The sequence below is a fragment of the Cavia porcellus genome, unplaced genomic scaffold (genome assembly GCF_034190915.1).
Source record: "Cavia porcellus strain 051 isolate PalLab524CR breed Dunkin Hartley unplaced genomic scaffold, mCavPor4.1 scaffold_1, whole genome shotgun sequence".
Lineage (NCBI taxonomy): Eukaryota > Metazoa > Chordata > Mammalia > Rodentia > Caviidae > Cavia > Cavia porcellus.
In genome coordinates, this window is record NW_026947484.1 from 173347211 (window position 1) to 173364855 (window position 17645).

Genomic DNA, 17645 nt, shown 5'->3' on the forward strand with positions numbered 1-17645 from the left:
CAATATTGTTTTCACTGTTTTGTTTTGTTCTGATTAATTGTTTTGCTTTATCCAATTTTCTGTTTTGATTGGCTTTATAGTGTTTTTGGTTTGATTTTGCTATACCTGATTGCATGGACAACTACTGTGAAGATAACAAGATACACCATGGTACCTATTACTGTTATCCCAGTATCCTGCCCTGAAGTTCTGTACCAGTTTTACTGCAGTATCTTGATTGGCTTTGTTCTGCATTGTTTTGTCATATTTTACTATCTTCAAAATAAAAAAAAAACTCTAAAGACAGCAGGCATAGAAGGGCCTTATCTGAATCTGATAAAAGCCATTTATGACAGACCAACAGCCAACATCATATCAAGTAAGGAAAAGGTGGCTACTTCCCCTCTAAACTCAGGGACAAGACAAAGATGCCCACCACCACCCAAGCTGCTCAAAAACAGCCATCTGGTAGGAGAAAGAAAGAAAAGAGCTATTATAATAAAGAAGTAAAACTATCACTATTTGACAGTGACATAATCCTCCACATAGAACATCCAAAATATTCTACCAAAATTCCTAGAATATCCACATTCATCAGAGTAGCAGGATCAAAATTAACAAAACAAAATCATAGCATTCCTGTATACCAGTAATGAATTCACTCAGAAAGAAATTAAGAAAACAATACCATTCACATTAGCACTGAGAAAAAAATGAATACTTAGGAATTAACTTAACCAAGGAAGTGAGAAACCTCTACAGTGAAAAAAACTAAAGCATTCTGAAAAAGGAGATTGAAGAGGGCATCAGAAAATAGAAAGAGATGCCGTGTTCTGGGATAGTCAGAACCAATATCGTCAAAATGGCCATACTTCCAATACTGATATATATTTAACATAATCCCAATCAAAATACCTACAACATTCCTCACAGAGCTAGGAAAAATAATCCTAAAATTTGTATGGAACCAGAAACAACCCAAAATGGCAAAAGCAATCCAGGGCAACAAATGCAAAGCAGAAGGCATCACACTATCTGACTTCAAATTATACTACAAAGGTACACTGACAAAAACAGCATGGCATTGGCACAAAAACAGACAAGCAGTTCAGTGGAACAGAACAAGTAATGGAGTGTACGAAGTGTTTATGTCTGATATATGGGTATTCTTGTGCTCTTGGAGTTCTACTCATTCATACCTTAACTGGTTGGCCTGTTTGAACTTTCAGATATTGTGAGTAATGCCACAATGAGCACGTGTATACAAGTTTCATATGAATGTATATTTTAGAATAACATCTTATACTCACATTTGGTAAGATTTGAACTGTTATTTCACGTATACAAACTTAGAATTGTTATAGTTTCTGGATGAGTTGACCTTTTTATCTTTGTGAAATAAAGAATTGAAAAATGATCCCCAAAATCAAATGACCCAATCAAAAAAAATGGGCAAATGAACTGACCAGACACATCTCCATAAAAGTAGCAAAAATGGCTAAACAGTACATGAAATACAAACCAAAACATCTCACCCCAGTCAGACTGTCACCAAGAACACACACACATACACACACACACACACACACACACACACACACACACACAATGCCGGCAAGAATGCATGAGAAAAGAAATCATTCGATGTTGATGGGCATGTAATCTAGTCCAACCACTATGAAAATGAATACTCCGCAAAACACTAAAACTAGAAACTCCATTTGACTCAGCTCTGCCTCTCCTGGGTACCTTCCAAAAGAATTAAAGTCATTATACTATAATGATACAGGCATCCCCATTTTTACAGCTGTGCAACTCACAGCAGCTAAGCTCTGAAAAAATGCCTAAATGCCCATCAACAGATGGATAAAGAAAATGTGGTATATGTACAAATAGAATTTATACATCATATATAATATAGAATTGTAAGATATACAACATGTAATAGATGTTAGTCAATATTATATATTATGTTATTTATATATAACAGAATTAAAATTAATTATGTCAATATCATTTATAACAACTAATGGTTAATAGCTGACACCAATGATTTATTGTTCTTTTAATACTATATCAATGTTAGGATAGCAGTATTACTGATATTTATATATTATATATAACAGATATGTATTATATGTATTATATATGCATATAGTAACATATATACATATAAATACATACACACAACTGAATGAAAAAGGAGGAATTCATGTTATTTGCAGGAAAATGGATGGATCTTGAACGTATGTTAAATGACCTCAGTAGTTTCCCAGCACATAATATCACTGCACTTCTGATTAATGACACCTGCCTGCTGGAAAAACACAAAAGCTCTGCTACAATATCAGTAGAAACTGGTTGTCAGAAAGAAACTCCATGAAGCTGTTCGCTTCTGTAGAATCCAGATCCTCAGGTTCATAAAAACAGTGATGCTTACTCCAACGGTCAGCTGCAGGGAATGCCCAGTGGCCCACCTGCACAAATACTTGGATCCAGTTGCTAAAGGTGGCCTCCCCCTCCTTTGCCTTCACACTCTAATAATCACTGTCCTTCTGATCAAGAAAGCTGACCAGCTCACCCCAGGCTGAGATCTAAATGTTCAGGTGTCACATGCTATACTGGGCCTCCTGAGTAACTGTGTGTTTACTCAATCCTGCTGCGTATCTGCCTACCACGCGGGGCCCCCAGACCGTGACTGAAAAACAAGCCTCCTGACAGATGCTGAGTACATTATTTTTAAGGATGGAAATAGCAGTTTCTATCCATAACTCCAGACATGCAGCTCAACTCCAACTCCAAACACTGACCACTGTTAGTAATGGAGTTCAAAAGGCTAGATATTCTGTGGTCACCTTGGACAAAAGTATTTTGGCCAAAACTCTCCTGCTGCTATTTAGAAACCTGCCTCCAATGATACAAAACTTGTACTACCAAACCCCCTCCACTGCACATCCTACAGACTCAAGCCACAGTTCTAGCAACCATACACTTGCAGCCAGTTCAGGCTTCAGCATCTGTGTCACTGGCTCTATCTTCCCCCCATTTAAAACTGTACAGATAGACTTAGTGCTTATCTACACCTACTTGGGTTGGCCTGAGGCATTCCCTGAGTTGAGAGGGCAATAAAAGTTTGTAGGGTCCTACTGTGAAAAATCATCCCTAGATACAGCCTACTCTTGATTACTGACAGAGATAATGGGCCTGCATTTGTAGCAGAGATACAGCACATAGACCACAAGTTCTAAAAAGTTGAGAAAATAAAACATAACCCCATTGAAACAACTTGTAACTAGCTGTACAAAAGTTTGGCTAAAAGATCCTGTAAGCACTTCCACATGCACATGTAACCCAGGTACATATTAACTACCTCCACAAGTTTCAGAAATCCAACACTATTCCGTAATTCTGGAGAATTTACCTGGACTAGACAGCTCACACTGAAGAGACAATGCACTGAAAGCTCTGCTCTAGTCACTCCGAACACTGACCAGTCCACACACAGCTGAAACCTGAGGACACCACTCACAGGATTGCCCCATACCTCACTACATGACTCCCCTTGATTTCTGTGCCTTTTTTAGGATGATTACTCCAGCTCTTGCTTTGCCTTACCTCTATGAATGATTGCCACAAGAAGAAAGATTCAGTGAGTGTCCAAGCACAATGGACACCCTCCTAGATCAGATTAGCTCCTTCACTACCTTGCCAGAGTAATGTTACAGAACAGGCCTAAATTATGTCTCTTTCTGAAAGCAATTTAGAGGAAAATTTTGTAATAAGACAATTGGGGACTTTGGCTAGGCCCTATCCTGGGATCTCCGACAACCCTAATGTTACTGCTTCTAGTTGGGTCCTGTCTCAGAAGATCACATGTAGTATGCCCAGCAAAGATTTGCCAGGAAAACTAAAAGAGGAGGGAAATGTAGCAAAAAGTGGCACCCCTAGCTAATATACTCTGGTTTCTTAGTTGCCCAGGTAATAATTCCTACTGCAGTTCTGGTTGCTTTTGTCTCCTAGAAACAGCCAGTCACTCACTGTGATGCACAGCTGGTCACTATGATGCACATTGTAAGAACCAATCAAAGACAGCCAAGTTCCCTACCTCTCTACTCCTCTTTGCAACTCCACAAAAACCTCCCTCCCTGAGTCTTTGGGGCCTCATATTTTGGGAAAGATCCTGATCGATTCCTGTAAACATAAATAAATTTGCCTCCATATCCCGGGTGTCGTTTTTGTGTGTGTGTTTGCCATCGCAAGAGGAAGGAAGGCTGGAAAAGAGCTGCTAGTGGGATGGGTTTTCTAACAAGGATGAAAATCTTCTAGAATAACAGTGACAGTTATACAAACATTGGGCATATAGTGAAAACCACTGAACTATGGTTTTCAATAGTGAATCTTATGGTATATGAATTCTATCTCCATATTTTAAAATTATAAAATTAAAAGATGTGTCAGCAGTAAAAGAAAGAGAAAAGCTACAATCAGAGTTGGAAAATTTCTATTTTACATCATTGATAGAACAAGCCAAAAGCAATGTGGGTAAAGATTTGAACACAAAAGCCTGTGCTTACAGCTGTGTCTGGTGATACTCATGTAACCCTACCTACTCAGTAAGCTGATGCAGGAGGTTGGCAAACTCAAGACCAGCTTGGACAACTTAGTAAGATCCTGTCTCAAAATAAAAATACAAAGAGCTGGGGATATAGCTCAGTACTGAGGGCCCTGGGTTCAATTTCCATTACAGGGAGAAAATAAAAAAGACTCGTGTTTACAGACACAAGCAGAAAACTACATTCAGCAGCTAAGACAAAAAGCTACCACAGAGGCTGTAGCTCAGTGGCAGAGCACGTTAGCATTTAGAAGGTCCTGGGCTCCGTCCATCCCCAGCACTGCAAACAGTAAAATCAGTTTTTTTAATATTTTATTTTATATTTTATGTATTTACTTTTATTAGTACATAGTTGCAGTACAGAATGTTTACATTCCATGTGTGGAATTAACACATCTTAATCCTTTTTACACCCTCTCCCTCCATCTTTTCATCCCCTCCCCATTGGAGGACGCTCTATGCCTTTATTTCGTGGTATCTATCTTTGGGGGAATAATTGGGAATCAAACTCGTGATCTTGCGCTTGCCATGCAGGTGCTTATGCTGCTCAGCTACATCCTGGGTCTCTGTAGCATCTATCTTTTATTTATATTTGGAGTTTTTCATACAAGCGAAACCATGTAACATTTGAGCTTGTGTGTCTTGATTTAATTATACTTAACATTACGGTCACAAGATGCACCCATTTTCTTACAAAAGACTCCAGTGTCTCCTTCCACATGGCAGAACAGTGCTCTGCTGTGCTTAAATGTTGTGTTTTCTTTACCCGTTCAGCTGCTGATGGACATACAGCTGAATTAAAGCCGCAACTGGCTGAGCCCTGGACACACCAGGGAGCTGCTGGGTGGTTCATGCTGCAGCACTTGTCACTCCCCCATATTGTCACATTCTCTCTTGGGAGATGCAGAAACAGGGTACAGGAGTACAGAGAGGGGGAGCACTCATTCAAAAGGTTACCAGCTTGCCCTGATCTAGTTATCGTCCCTCAGTATTAAATTCATTATTTCTCTAGAGATTTGACTAGAACTTTTACTCATAGAGGAATGAAAGCCACAATACTGGGGTAATTGAGACTGACAAGGACACTGACAAAAATACAGACAGGTACCTTCAACATACAACATGGTGAATATTTGGGTTTTTGTTGTTGCTGTTTGTTTTTAATTGCAACGGTTTTCTGAACTCTTACTCAAGCTTCAAGCTCTGAGTCACGAGCACTGGACATCTGCTCATCTATCTTTCCAACCTGCCAGGGAGGTCCCTCTCCCCCTAGTCCCCTGAAGATGGCTGAGGTCCAGTGCCAGGAAGTAGCAGGACTTGGATTTGGATAACTACGACTCCAGAATCCAAGCAGCGGCACAACCTCCCCTGCTGTGTCACTACATCCACTGTCTCTACAACTGCAGGGCCTCTGACACAGGAGACTGCTCCTATCAGATATCTGATCTTCACAGCAACCTTGGGAAGCAGGAGGCCCCAGGATCACAGGGATTTTATTAATGAGGACTCACATTTGTGGGAAGCACCGCACGGCCCACCCACCCAGGGAGGGGGGACATCAGCAATTCTCAAGAGAGGAAAAAAAGCAGAAAAGAACACATCACAGCCTCCATGAGCTGACCTTGAAATTGAAAAACCGCTGCTTTGTCATTTAACAAACACGTTTTTATTCTCCTATTACACTTACAGGGTTTTATGGTTGGGATGATAAATACAGGCTTCTATTGGTCACATTCTCATCAACATTTCCTCAGTGTCCTGACACGGCCTTCATGAATAATTTTGTGGAGGAAAGCTGCCCAGGACGTGGCTAAAGACTAGGCCTGTGACAGCCACGTCCAGGGGTTGTTCGATGTGCATGAGCTCTCTTCTCTGGCACAAGGAAGCGGTCGGGTTTGCCTCTCACAGAGCAAGACCTCTGCAGGAAGACATTTCAACTTCACCAGGTCCACGTTATAAGGGAGTAAACCGACACTCAGAGAGGGTAAGGGACTTATCCAAGGTTACAGAGCTAGGAAGCAGAAGATCTGGGACAAGAATCCAGGTCTCCTGCTAGCAAACCAATATCCTATCCAAAGATACATCAGGCCTATGGGAGAGGAAGACTTTCTGTATGTAGATAAAGCTGTAACAGAAAGAAGAGTAAGATGAAAATTACTAGCACTTTGGCCCTACAGGAGCCCGTAAGAATCATCCAACCCACTCATCATATAGATGTGCAAACTAAGGACCAGCCAAATAAAGCGACTTGCCAACAGTTACACAGCTGAGAGTAAAAGATCAAGACAGAACCCAGGTCCATGATAACCCAGATCTCACCATCCAACTGGGTTTGGAGGCAATCTGCAGATGCTGATATACAGATAACAAAGCAGTCCATCCACAGGATTTTCCCCGCTTAACAGGTCTAGGCCTTGAGGAATTCACAATCTGGCCAGAAAGCAGGTATGAAGGTGCACAGGAAATCAAAACCAATAACATGAAACATCAATACAGGTAGTCACACAATACAGGTAAGAAGAACTTAAGAGTTGGCAGTGAGCAGCAGGGCTGCTGTGTTGGAAGACTTCCTGTGGAAGGGATAAGGAATGGTGGGACTTGAAGCATGAATAAGAGTCCAACAGATAGAAAATAACAGATTTATCAGTTCAGGAAAGATGGTGGAAAAATTACAGATAAATGTTGGGTGCTGGGGCCTGGAGCCTCCAAATACCAGGCCATGGCTTTACAACTCGGGCCTAGGAACAACAGGTCTTCAAACTTTTGGGGGAGCAGAACACTGGCCAGTCTGAGAACTCTTCACAGAATTCCAGGAGTGGCTGATCAGATGTCACTGTGGGGCAGTATCAGTATCAGCAAACATGACTAGTGTTTTACATCTGCAGGATAAAAACCACAGCCACAAGGAAGAAAGTGTTTGAACAAACAGTCCTCAAGTCAAACCGGGTCGATCCACCTTTTGCAAATACTCTTGTTAGTGGCATCCTCCTTGGTCTCCCGTGGTCTCTCCTCAGTCTTCTTCTGTCTCCCGTCCTTCAATCCTGTCTCTGGAGCCTGTTGCAAGCATACCAGCCCAGGCACCACTACTGTTCACAAAACGTGGAGGAGAGCAGCCTAAGAATGGAGGACATCCTGAGACTGTTCCTTTTTCACAGACTGGAGAGAGGCAGACATAAAGAGCAGTGCTCACCCTGAGCTGCAGTTTCCCCTTCTGTCATGAAGGGGCTGGAGATAGGAGCAGCTTGTGAGACCAAGCTTTGGATACGTGATGTGCCCCAGCAAGGTCATCTTCACATCTCATGGGCCCTGTGGACAGTGGGGTGCCCTTTCCATCCACGCCTGAACTCTGCACAGCACACAGAGAGGCTGGAGGTGGAACAAGCCCACCAACCATCAGCTTTAGCAAAGCCCTGCAGTCAGCATGGGGTCCCATCGAGGCATTTCTGCACAGGGTCCAGAGGCAGACATGACATCCCTGCTGCAGATGTCATGGGCAACCTTAGGAGCACTCCTGATGCCATCTCCAGGACACCATGGGTCATCTTCAGTTCTGGAGGCCTTTCTTACTTTTCAGTCTTGGAGGAAGATAAAGACCTTTGTCCCTAGGTCACCTGTTCAGAAAGGGGCAGCACCCGGAGGTCAGAATATGTGCTTCTATGAGCTGGCAAGGGCATGGAACCCTTGGAGAGTCCATGTGGCGGGTCCCCACTGACTGCGGGAGCTGGGAGGTCACCAGGAGCCGAATGTAGTAGCCACCAAACACTGCCAGCAGCTGCCGAGCCATTTCCTAGAAGAGGCAGGGAATCAGAATGAGGCAACAGGAGGTTCTGGAGGGCAACAGAACTTAGGCACAAGGGACATCAGCTGTCCTCCTGCCCCCGGCCCAGCAGTGATATTCACTAAGAACCAGGCTAGGCCAGCAGCTGTGGCTCTGGGCAGACACTGGCCTGGTCTAGAAGCCCAGCTCTGCAGCTCCCTGGCTCCGAGCACATGCAGCCTATTTCTTCAGAATCAAGGTGGGAGAACCAACTGCTCCTTGGTGATAATGTGCACAAGGACAGGGGTGTGGCTCAGTGGCGGAACCAACGCTTAGCACACAGGAGGCCCTGGGTTCAGTTCCCAGCACCACTAATACGCACGAAGAGCTGTGCAACCTCAGAGAACTACAGAAACTACCAAGGCCTCAGGCACTTTTTTTCATTTTTAAGCATAGAAGCTACTTGTGCCGATAGAGTTAGTAATTATGAAAACATTTAAAAGGCTACGAGGAACTGGGTGTGGTAGCACATGCCTGTAACCCCAGACCTATGGGAGACTGAGGCAGGAGGTTCCACACTTGAGGCCAATCAGGGCAACTAAGAAACTCACAGAAACCATGTCTAAAATTAAAAAAAATAAAAATAAAAAGGACTGGGGATGAAGTTCAGTGCACAGCTCTGGCTTCAACCCCTAGTGTATACACACACACACACACACACACACACACACACACACACACACACACTACATACACACACAGCCAAGAGGGAGCCCTAGCTTATCCACTCTGCAATCTGCAATCTGCAATCACACTGCTGCAACTCATCTCCGGGAGCGACCCCAGTTAGCAAGGGCACGCATCATGCTGAGATGGCGAGGGCTGCAGAAGCACAGATGGAGAGCACTAGTCCAGTGACAGGTGCTCAGCCAGCTTCAACAACATCCCCATTATTATTATTATTAATTATCATTGTTAGTCACAAAGTCAGAAACTGTGTATGATTCACAGGACTAGTTTTTGTTTTGAGCTGTTCTTTGTGCTTCAAAATACTGAAAACTTCAAATAATCTACCACTCTCTAACTCAGACTGACCCCTCAACGAGGCAGGCTGAAGTCAACAATAGAAGCAGCAAAGAACTGCGGCAAGAAGTAGGCTGCTAGGAGCTGGCAGGGCCTGCTTCCACGTGTGGCTCTGCCGATTCTCCAACCATCTGTGGGTGAGGGCAAGTCAACTGACCTCTTAGAACCTTATTTCACCCCTCCAAGAAGGAAAAGCAGTCCACACCACACATGGCTTGCTCAAGAATTTGATGCCAGATGAAAATCTGTAAAAATCTAAGCAGTCACTCTGTCTGTCTTTCACAAATAATGGCTCTGATGGAACAGGAAGGTCTGCCCATCCCAAGCTGCAGGCGGTGACTGCATTCCACTTGCTAAAGGATAAGGGTGGTTGCTTTAACAATATTCACACACACTTGATATTCATAATGGGAAACTGCATGCCTATTGGTTTGAATGAATTTGAGAAAATAATTTAAAAGGCGCAGCTCTAATAGGCTATTAAACATAAACCCAGGCAAGCATGCCACAATAAACTACGTGACCATATCAATCTTTTCTGCTTTGAATTTTAAAAAAAGGAAATGGGATGCAAGAGAAGAGATTACTACATTCATCTTCTTCTCTTCTAAACAGTCCTTCTGGCCGCCCTCCCACTTCCCACCAGGGCAAACAAAAGTAATTTGGGTTGGTTTGGACTTTCAATCTCCAAGGCTCTTGGCTGAAAAGAAAACGCAAGTGACCTCTTAAATTCCAAGCTGCTCCTTGCGGCATGCTTCCCTGATAGCAGGTCTGCCCCCATGGTTTAAACAAAGCAGCATGAGCTGCAAAACCTATTACCAGATTTCTAGTTACCGAAATTAACAAGACCTAACAGGTACACTGAATGGATGGAAGAACTAGAAAGAACTCAAGAGAATTCTAAGAATCATATCAGATCCAAATATCTAATTGCCACTCAAATTGACGATGAATAGCTGGCTGGACAGATGGCTGATCAATCGATTGGTAAGCTGGCTTATCAGCTTAGTTATTGTTATTGCTGAAGTGAGCTATACTCCATCAAAATAGCTACCCACTCCATGTAACTATCAAAAAATGCACAAGATATTTTAGAATGGAACAAAAATCCTAGTAACTCTAAAATGATTTCTATAAACTATTTTAAATGTGTTGAGGTAAACAAAAACAAGATTGAAAGATAGGATCTGTAAGATACGATGGTCTCTCCGACCTCAGAGAAATCATGAGCCCATGGAACTGGAAGCTGCCACATGGGTGTGTCTGGGCAGCTGCCCACACAGGGTGACACGTTACCTGTGGCTCGGCTACTGGCACTAGCTGGTGCAGCTCCGTCTGCAGGACTGGTCTCTCCTGGGGACTGGTCTCTCCTCTGGGCAGGAGAGGAGCATCCTCCAGGTCCCCAGGCGCCTCTGCCATCACAGGGTTCACCCCTGTCTCTATGACAACACATAGCTGGCTCAATCTGCTTCTCAGCAAGGACTGCAAAGGAAACACAGGGGCAGATGTTGTCCTAAGTTGGGGGAGAATGGAAGGTATGTGACTCTGAGCTGCAGAACCAAAGGAAGGTGGATCCAGCTACAGACTCCAGCACCAACCTCAGAAAAACCTAAAACAGACCCACATCGGTGAGACATACACCACTGCCTATAAGAACTTCCAAAGGTCATTAAGGGCTTCTAATGGACTTTTCCTTCCAGCCTCTCAATAGTCACTCAGAGTAGCCTCAGCTTTTTTTACAGTGACCTTTTAAAGGTTTTATAGTATAAATTTCCAAACCCAAGCTGGCCTCAAACTCATGATCTTCCTGTGTCAGACTCTAAAACAGTTACACCAGGGATGATAGGCATGTGCCATTGTGCTTGGTTTTTAAAGTGTCTTTCTGACACTCAGAAGATTGAGATGAAATCATTGACCATGAAGTGACAATAGTTGAAGCAGGGTGATGGGTAGCTGTCAGCTATGGTGGGTCTGTTTGGAACGTTTTCTTAGACATTTTTCCAATGCCACAGTAATGAGTCTTCTGGCTTAGCTTGTTGTCCTTTTCCACTTAGGATACCTTACCTCTTGGTTGGTCTTCATTTCTTGAATGTGGTCAGACAAAAACTGCACACAGTTGTCCAGGTCAAAATAGACAAACCAGAGCTGTGGAAATAAGCAGCAGCTTGGGTCACTGAGGCTCAGCATCACCCAGCCTTAACCATAGCATCTGCTTCACATCCTCCTCTCACAGGAGCCCACCTTCTGAGGATGGCCTAATGTGTCCTTTGGCCTGCAGGAACAAGTCATTCTGCTCTCTTCTCATTTGCACAGATGGCAGAAAGTGGCTGTGGGTACAAATTTAGAAGTTTCCAGCCCAGGTGTGTGTGGTGTGTCGGGGGGTGATCCACGCCTGTAATCCCAGCACTCTGGGAGGTGGAGGCAGGAGGATCACAAATCTGAGCCCAGCCTGGGTAACTCTAGTAATTTAGCAAAGTCTTCTCTCAAAATAAAAAATTAAAAAGGGCTGGATGTAGTTTGGGGTGAAGGTCCTAGGTTCAATCTCTAGCACCACCAAAAGGAAAAAAAAAAATTCAACGTCATACAAATGGCTAAAATGGTCCATCTCCCACCTATCACTGGACTCCAGACAGACTCCAAATATCTGGATATCACATATTCATCTTGGGAGGGGACCCTCATCCATCCTCAGTGGCTAGGGCATCTTTCTGTCTGAAGCCCAAAGAATGCAAATGAGTGGAAGCCTTCTGAAGTGACATATCCTGGGCCTAAGGCAAATACCCTTGGGTGCTCTGTGAAGAGGGAAGTAGGAAAAAATGTCTTCATCTCACCCTTACATCCCCTTCTTGCTCAACTGAACAGCCGGAGGCCAGGTTAAACTCAGCCAGGCTGAGACTCTGTGTGTCTGCACATCAGGACACCACGGGGATGCCACACATCAATGCTGAAATTCTGCACCACAGCGAGGTCCCGCTTTATACCTTCCTCCCACCCACCCCTCCCACCTCCCAGTGCCTGACCCACGTGACCCAAGGTCATGTCTCTCTTGCCAGCTGTCTCTCCCACAGTTTCATCTCCAGGGAAAGACTCGTTTTCAATCAACTTTTACAGGCCAAGATATTATCTTAAAAATGAAAAGACTGCATGCCAGTTGTTGACTTGGCTGGGTTAGGAGATTCCTGGAAAATGAATGTTCCTGGGGGTACTATCCTCCTCAGCAGATTATCCAGTGATGCTCATAGCCCTTAGGAGGTGGGACCCAGTGGAGGTGGGTCACTGGCCAAATGCCTCGATATATTTCACTGGCATCACAAGGCCATCTGTCCTCTAGAACCCAGTCCAAACACAGGTCATCAGACAGGGCACTGCAAGACACTATACCTGGATCACACTCTGGCAGCCTTCCACAGTGTCTGACACCCCTAGCAGCACCCGGTGTCTCAGGAGGGCTCTGTTGGCCGCCGCCAGCCTCAGGTCAGTGTTGGTGTTTGCCTGTAAGACAAATATCATGCTGCCAAGAAGCTCTTGGGCCACACACTGTCCCAGCCCTCCATGGTGTGCAGCAATCCTCGCCCTTGAGACTCTTCCATTTCCTCTCGGATCGCAAATTTAGTAGTGTCGGACAGCCTTGGGCTGAAGCCTGGCTCTGTGTTGCCTGGCTGCATGGTCCTGGCCAAGGTAAGTCCATCTCTGGACTTCTTGTCTCTAGCTGTAGAATAAGAAAAAAAGAGTACCCTTACCCTCCGGACTGTGGGGTGACATCACTGGATCACGTATGAAGCACCTGATCCAGGGCTAGAACACAGTCAGGGTACAACAGATATTTGTGGGAGGTAGGGGGACCGATGGGGCTGAGCACTCACAATAAGAAAAGTACGCACTCCATCTATAAAGGGTCTACTGCAAAAGCCTATGGCACAGCACCCGTCCTAAGAAGGGCATTTCCTTCTATTCCCATCCACACCAACCTCTGCCATACATACAGCAGACAGAGAAGACACAAGGAGGCCAGGGAGTAGAAGGGAAAGGAAAGTGACCCAACTCAAGAGCAGTCTGGGGAAGAGACCATAATGTGGGCAGCCTCCAGACGCAATTATTACACGGCCCATCCAAGGATAAGGGTGCTCATCAGACTCCCGAAGGGAGAGCTGTGAGGCCTTTGGGTTGTCACAGTGATGGACAGTCAGTGGTACCACACAGTGGAGGCCAAGCATGCTGACCACACACCTCCGAGGCAAGACAACTCTGCCAAGGAACTGTGCCCTGCCACACAGCACATGAATGCAGGTAAAACCAAACTAAGAATTTTCTAATGGGCCAACCTAACTCCATGTTACACATTCACCATTTCTCATGATTTGGGTCTAATGTATACTGAATTTTCCAGGAAAGTCAGTGCCATGGAAACTGGTCATAGTCTGTCCTGGGGGTGTTCATCCTTTCAGAAACCCACTCCACAACAGTTCAAGGCCTGACCCGACCTCCCAGCACCATCTAACCTTGGGCAAGTTACGCCAGCCGTCTGCCTCCCACAGTGGTGACAGTAACAGCCCTGTCTTATGGGTAACACAGATGAAGCCAGTGAATTCACATGGGAGACACAGCAGCCTGGGTACTCAGCACATCACCACAGTGGCGGAGCTGGAGTAAAAACATTGTATTTGTCACTGTGCCACAACCTCCACAAACAAGTATTTTTAGGGACTTGCCTATCAATGTAACCCGCAGGGGACACAGGCAGAGTCTCCTCTACTTCCGCAAATCCTCCAATCTGGAGAAAGGCTAAGGAAGCATCACCCAAGGGAAACACAAGACAGAGTGTGTGAAACTTACAGGCCCCGCTGGATGAGACTGTAATGTATGCCGGGCCCTAACACTGAACATGAACATGGTCAGGGAGGGAGATCTGCTTGTCCTGAGTGATGAGAAGTCCCAGGATATAGAAGTCTTTGAGCTGAGACCCAAAGGAAAAACCTCGGCAGAGCTGTGTGGTCACAGATTCAATCTCTCCGAGCTTCACTCTCCACACTGGTAAATGAAGTCAATAATATTAACAGCCAGGCAGCATTTATCCTATGCCAAATACTTTTTTAAGCACTGCTCATGTTTAAGCCATTTAATTCTCACTATAACTGTATGGTTGAGCTACAATTATTACACAGATGAGGAAACTGAGGCTGTGAGAGGTTAAATAAATACCCTGCCACCTGTGCTGAGCTCATCACCTGGTACTCACGGGGACACACAAATCTCAGCTGAATAAAGACACTTGGGAGAGCAGGAGGCAGAGTGCCTAAGCCAAATTGCCCAGACTGCACAAACTACATCTGCATCCTTAAAGCACCTGCCAGGTGCCATACTTTCTGCTTGCTTCTGCAGAAGCAAATGGCTTTGCTTTCTCCTCTCTCCAAGAGAAGTTTCTTGCTGCAGGAGCAGCTGGCTCATTTTATTTTGTAGGCCAAGCACAAGGGCTATGAAAGCATCAACAGAGTCCCTGGGTAGCATTCTCTTATCAGCCTGGTGGCAAAGCCCAACAAAGAGCTTTTGAAAATGATAAAATTCCTACTTGTCCCCCTAAACACAAGCATGAACCCTGACTCTCTTTCCTAGCATCCTGCCCTTCCCTCTCTACCATGCAGGAGCCGGGTCTGCCAAGCATCTCAGACCCCAGCACTGGGCCTGGGACTGCATGGGGTGGGGGCAGGAGCTTCCCAAGTCTCTGCAAAGACAGCATCAGTGCACTGGGCAAAATAATGGCCCTAACACATCTCAGTCCTATTCCACACACACACACCTGTGACAGTATTGTTAAATATACATAAGGGAAAGATGGAATTAACACTGCTACTCAGCTGACCTCAAAATAAGATTATCTCAGACTGTGCAGCTAGCACAATGTAAACACAGGCGTCCTCAAAAGTAGGGCAGAATGTCACATGCCTGTAATTCCAGCACTCTAGGAGGCAGAGGCAGGATTCCAAATTCAAATCCAGTCTGAGCAACTTAGCATGTTAGGAAGACCTTGTCTCAAAATAAAAATCAAAAAGTACTGGTACAAAACTCAGTGCAAAAGCCCCAGGTTCAGTCCCTAGTACCACCAAAAGAAAAAAAAAAAGGTGGAAGAGGCAGAACAATCAGAGGTGGACAGGTAGCTGTCAAAAAGATCCCACCATCCTTGCTGGCCTTAAGGAGGAAGTGTGAAGGACTCAGCAGACACAGAGCTGGAGGAGCCCAGGAAGCAGTTCTTCCCCGACAGCCTGCAGAGAGCACAGAGCCGGGCCTACAATGCTTACTAGTTGCTTACATCGCACAAGGAAGATGTTAAGCCTGCACGGTTTAAAGCCACCTCGTTTATAGTGATTTGTCACAGCAGCTTCTAAGATCGGCTGGGATTAAGTGTAGCAGGGCTGCCATAAGCACCAGGTCGCACCCACCATCACAGGGGGAACAGCATACATCTGCTCCCCAGTGGAGGGAAACCTTCACTCACTCACAGGACTGCTGTGAGCGCCAGGGAGAGGAGGTATGTGAAAGGCTCAGTTAACCAAAATGCTACAGCTGCCCTTCTTGCAGACTGTTTCTTAACACAGCTTTCTTCCCAAGGAAGCAGCTCACACAGAGCTGGATGTGAGGGTGCAGGCTTGTAATCCCAGCTATCAGGAGACTGAGGCAGGAGGATCATGAATTTGAGGCCAACCTGAGATACATAGTGAGATACCGGCTCAAAAAAAAAAAAAGAAAAAGTCAATCCACAGATAAGAAAAACAGAAAAGATCTGTCTTCTGCTTCTGGGCCACAAGGTAGAGGCTTTGCCACATCGTGGGCTGCCACCATGACAGGATACAGTGCAACAGGCCCCAAAGCAGCAGGGCCAACAGGTCATGGACTGAAACTTCTAAAACTCTGAGCCAAACATAAACCTTTTCTAAGAGACTGTGATGAACGGAGAGAGAGATGTAATCATGCACATGATTTGATTTGTTTCTTTTAAAGTCACTGGGCACAAGGGCTGGAGTAAATTCTCATGGTTGGAGAAATTCTCCAAAGCAGGCAAGAGGAAAGTCTCGCTTGGGACTCTCAGGCTTACACAGCCCCTCCGGGGTAGCAGGGCAGAGGCCCTGGATGTCTCACCTTCCTCTGGTGCCTCTCGAAGACAAGCACAAGAGTCAGGGTCAGGCTCACCGCAGCCAGAGTCACAAGCAGCACAGCCGCCCAGTGGTTGCCCAGGGCAAACAGCTGGCTGGTGGAGTAGATATTGGCCCACACCACCACGTAGAAGACCTGCAAGGAGCCAGGGGAGGGCACAGTCAAGAATATGAGCCAAACTTAAAGGGACCCCCTCTGGACATCCTGCCACCCTCCTGGGCCCCCACAGGTCTCAGAGTCAAGTGACCTATGCTGACACTGAGTCTGTGGTCATGAGCTCATGTTTCTTGTCTATAAGCAGAAGTCAAGGCCACAGTTTAGAAGTTCCTCATCCTTCTTTCTAGAAAAAGGCAGGGGTCTCTGGAGTGAATGTGTTGATCTCTGCCATGCAGCCTTCACAAGTTATGACACCTCTCAGTGTCCTCACAGAGCTGTTACACGGGTTTGAGAGGCGACCTATGTCACAACCCAGCACTTATTAGGAACTGATTAATGCTAGCTCTGCCCCCGTCCTTGTCCCCAGCAGTGAGAGGTGGAGCTGGCTATGCAGTCTGACCACCGACACATGAAGCAGCAGTGACTCACAGTGGCCAAGGGCACAGGTGAGAAGCTGGATCACCTGAGGTCCAACACTAGCTCAGTCAGGCATGTGTGTGTTTATGTGTGCACATGTGTGTGCACAGCCACGTACAAGTATCTTTACTGGGTGTGATCAAAAACGCAGTGAATGCCGCTGCCAAGTGCCATCCACAGGAAGCCAAGCTTGTAAAGACACCTGACTGCCTGTCCTCATCCACCTTAGCCACTGAGTCCAGCTCTGTGCAACTTCCCGCTCTTCCCCACAGTCAAAATGACCACGAAAGAGAAATGGTTTGAATGAACTCGGGACATGAACACAGCCACAAGGCAACTAAAGATACTCACGAAAAAACTTCCAGACCTGCTTGAGAAAATGGTGAGAACAATGGGATGAGTGTGTTCAAAGCTACGGGATACTGAGGGGGATTAAAGACAATGTGTCCTTTACTGTAATCATTTATTTTTAATTTAATCACTCACCATCGTTTC

The 17645-nt window shown here is 45.3% G+C and overlaps 1 protein-coding gene across 5 annotated transcripts in view; it reads right to left on the reverse strand.

Moving 5' to 3' along the window:
- Tmem268 (transmembrane protein 268) overlaps nt 1-17645 on the reverse strand; it is an 86246-nt gene that overhangs the window by 58107 nt on the left and 10494 nt on the right. For 4 of the 5 annotated variants that reach the window (XR_010051245.1, XM_063260087.1, XM_013143082.3 and 1 more), the window contains exons 5-8: nt 16563-16712; nt 12813-12923; nt 11496-11576; nt 10728-10913 (exon numbers count right to left, since the gene is read on the reverse strand). Coding sequence is in view for 4 of the 5 variants with exons in the window: in XM_063260087.1 (XP_063116157.1) it covers nt 10728-10913; nt 11496-11576; nt 12813-12923; nt 16563-16712 (528 nt within the window). In the remaining variant the exon portion in view is untranslated. Of the gene's footprint in view, nt 1-6234; nt 8379-10727; nt 10914-11495; nt 11577-12812; nt 12924-16562; nt 16713-17645 lie in introns of those variants that run through there. The other variant, XM_003479145.5, reaches the window with a different exon arrangement.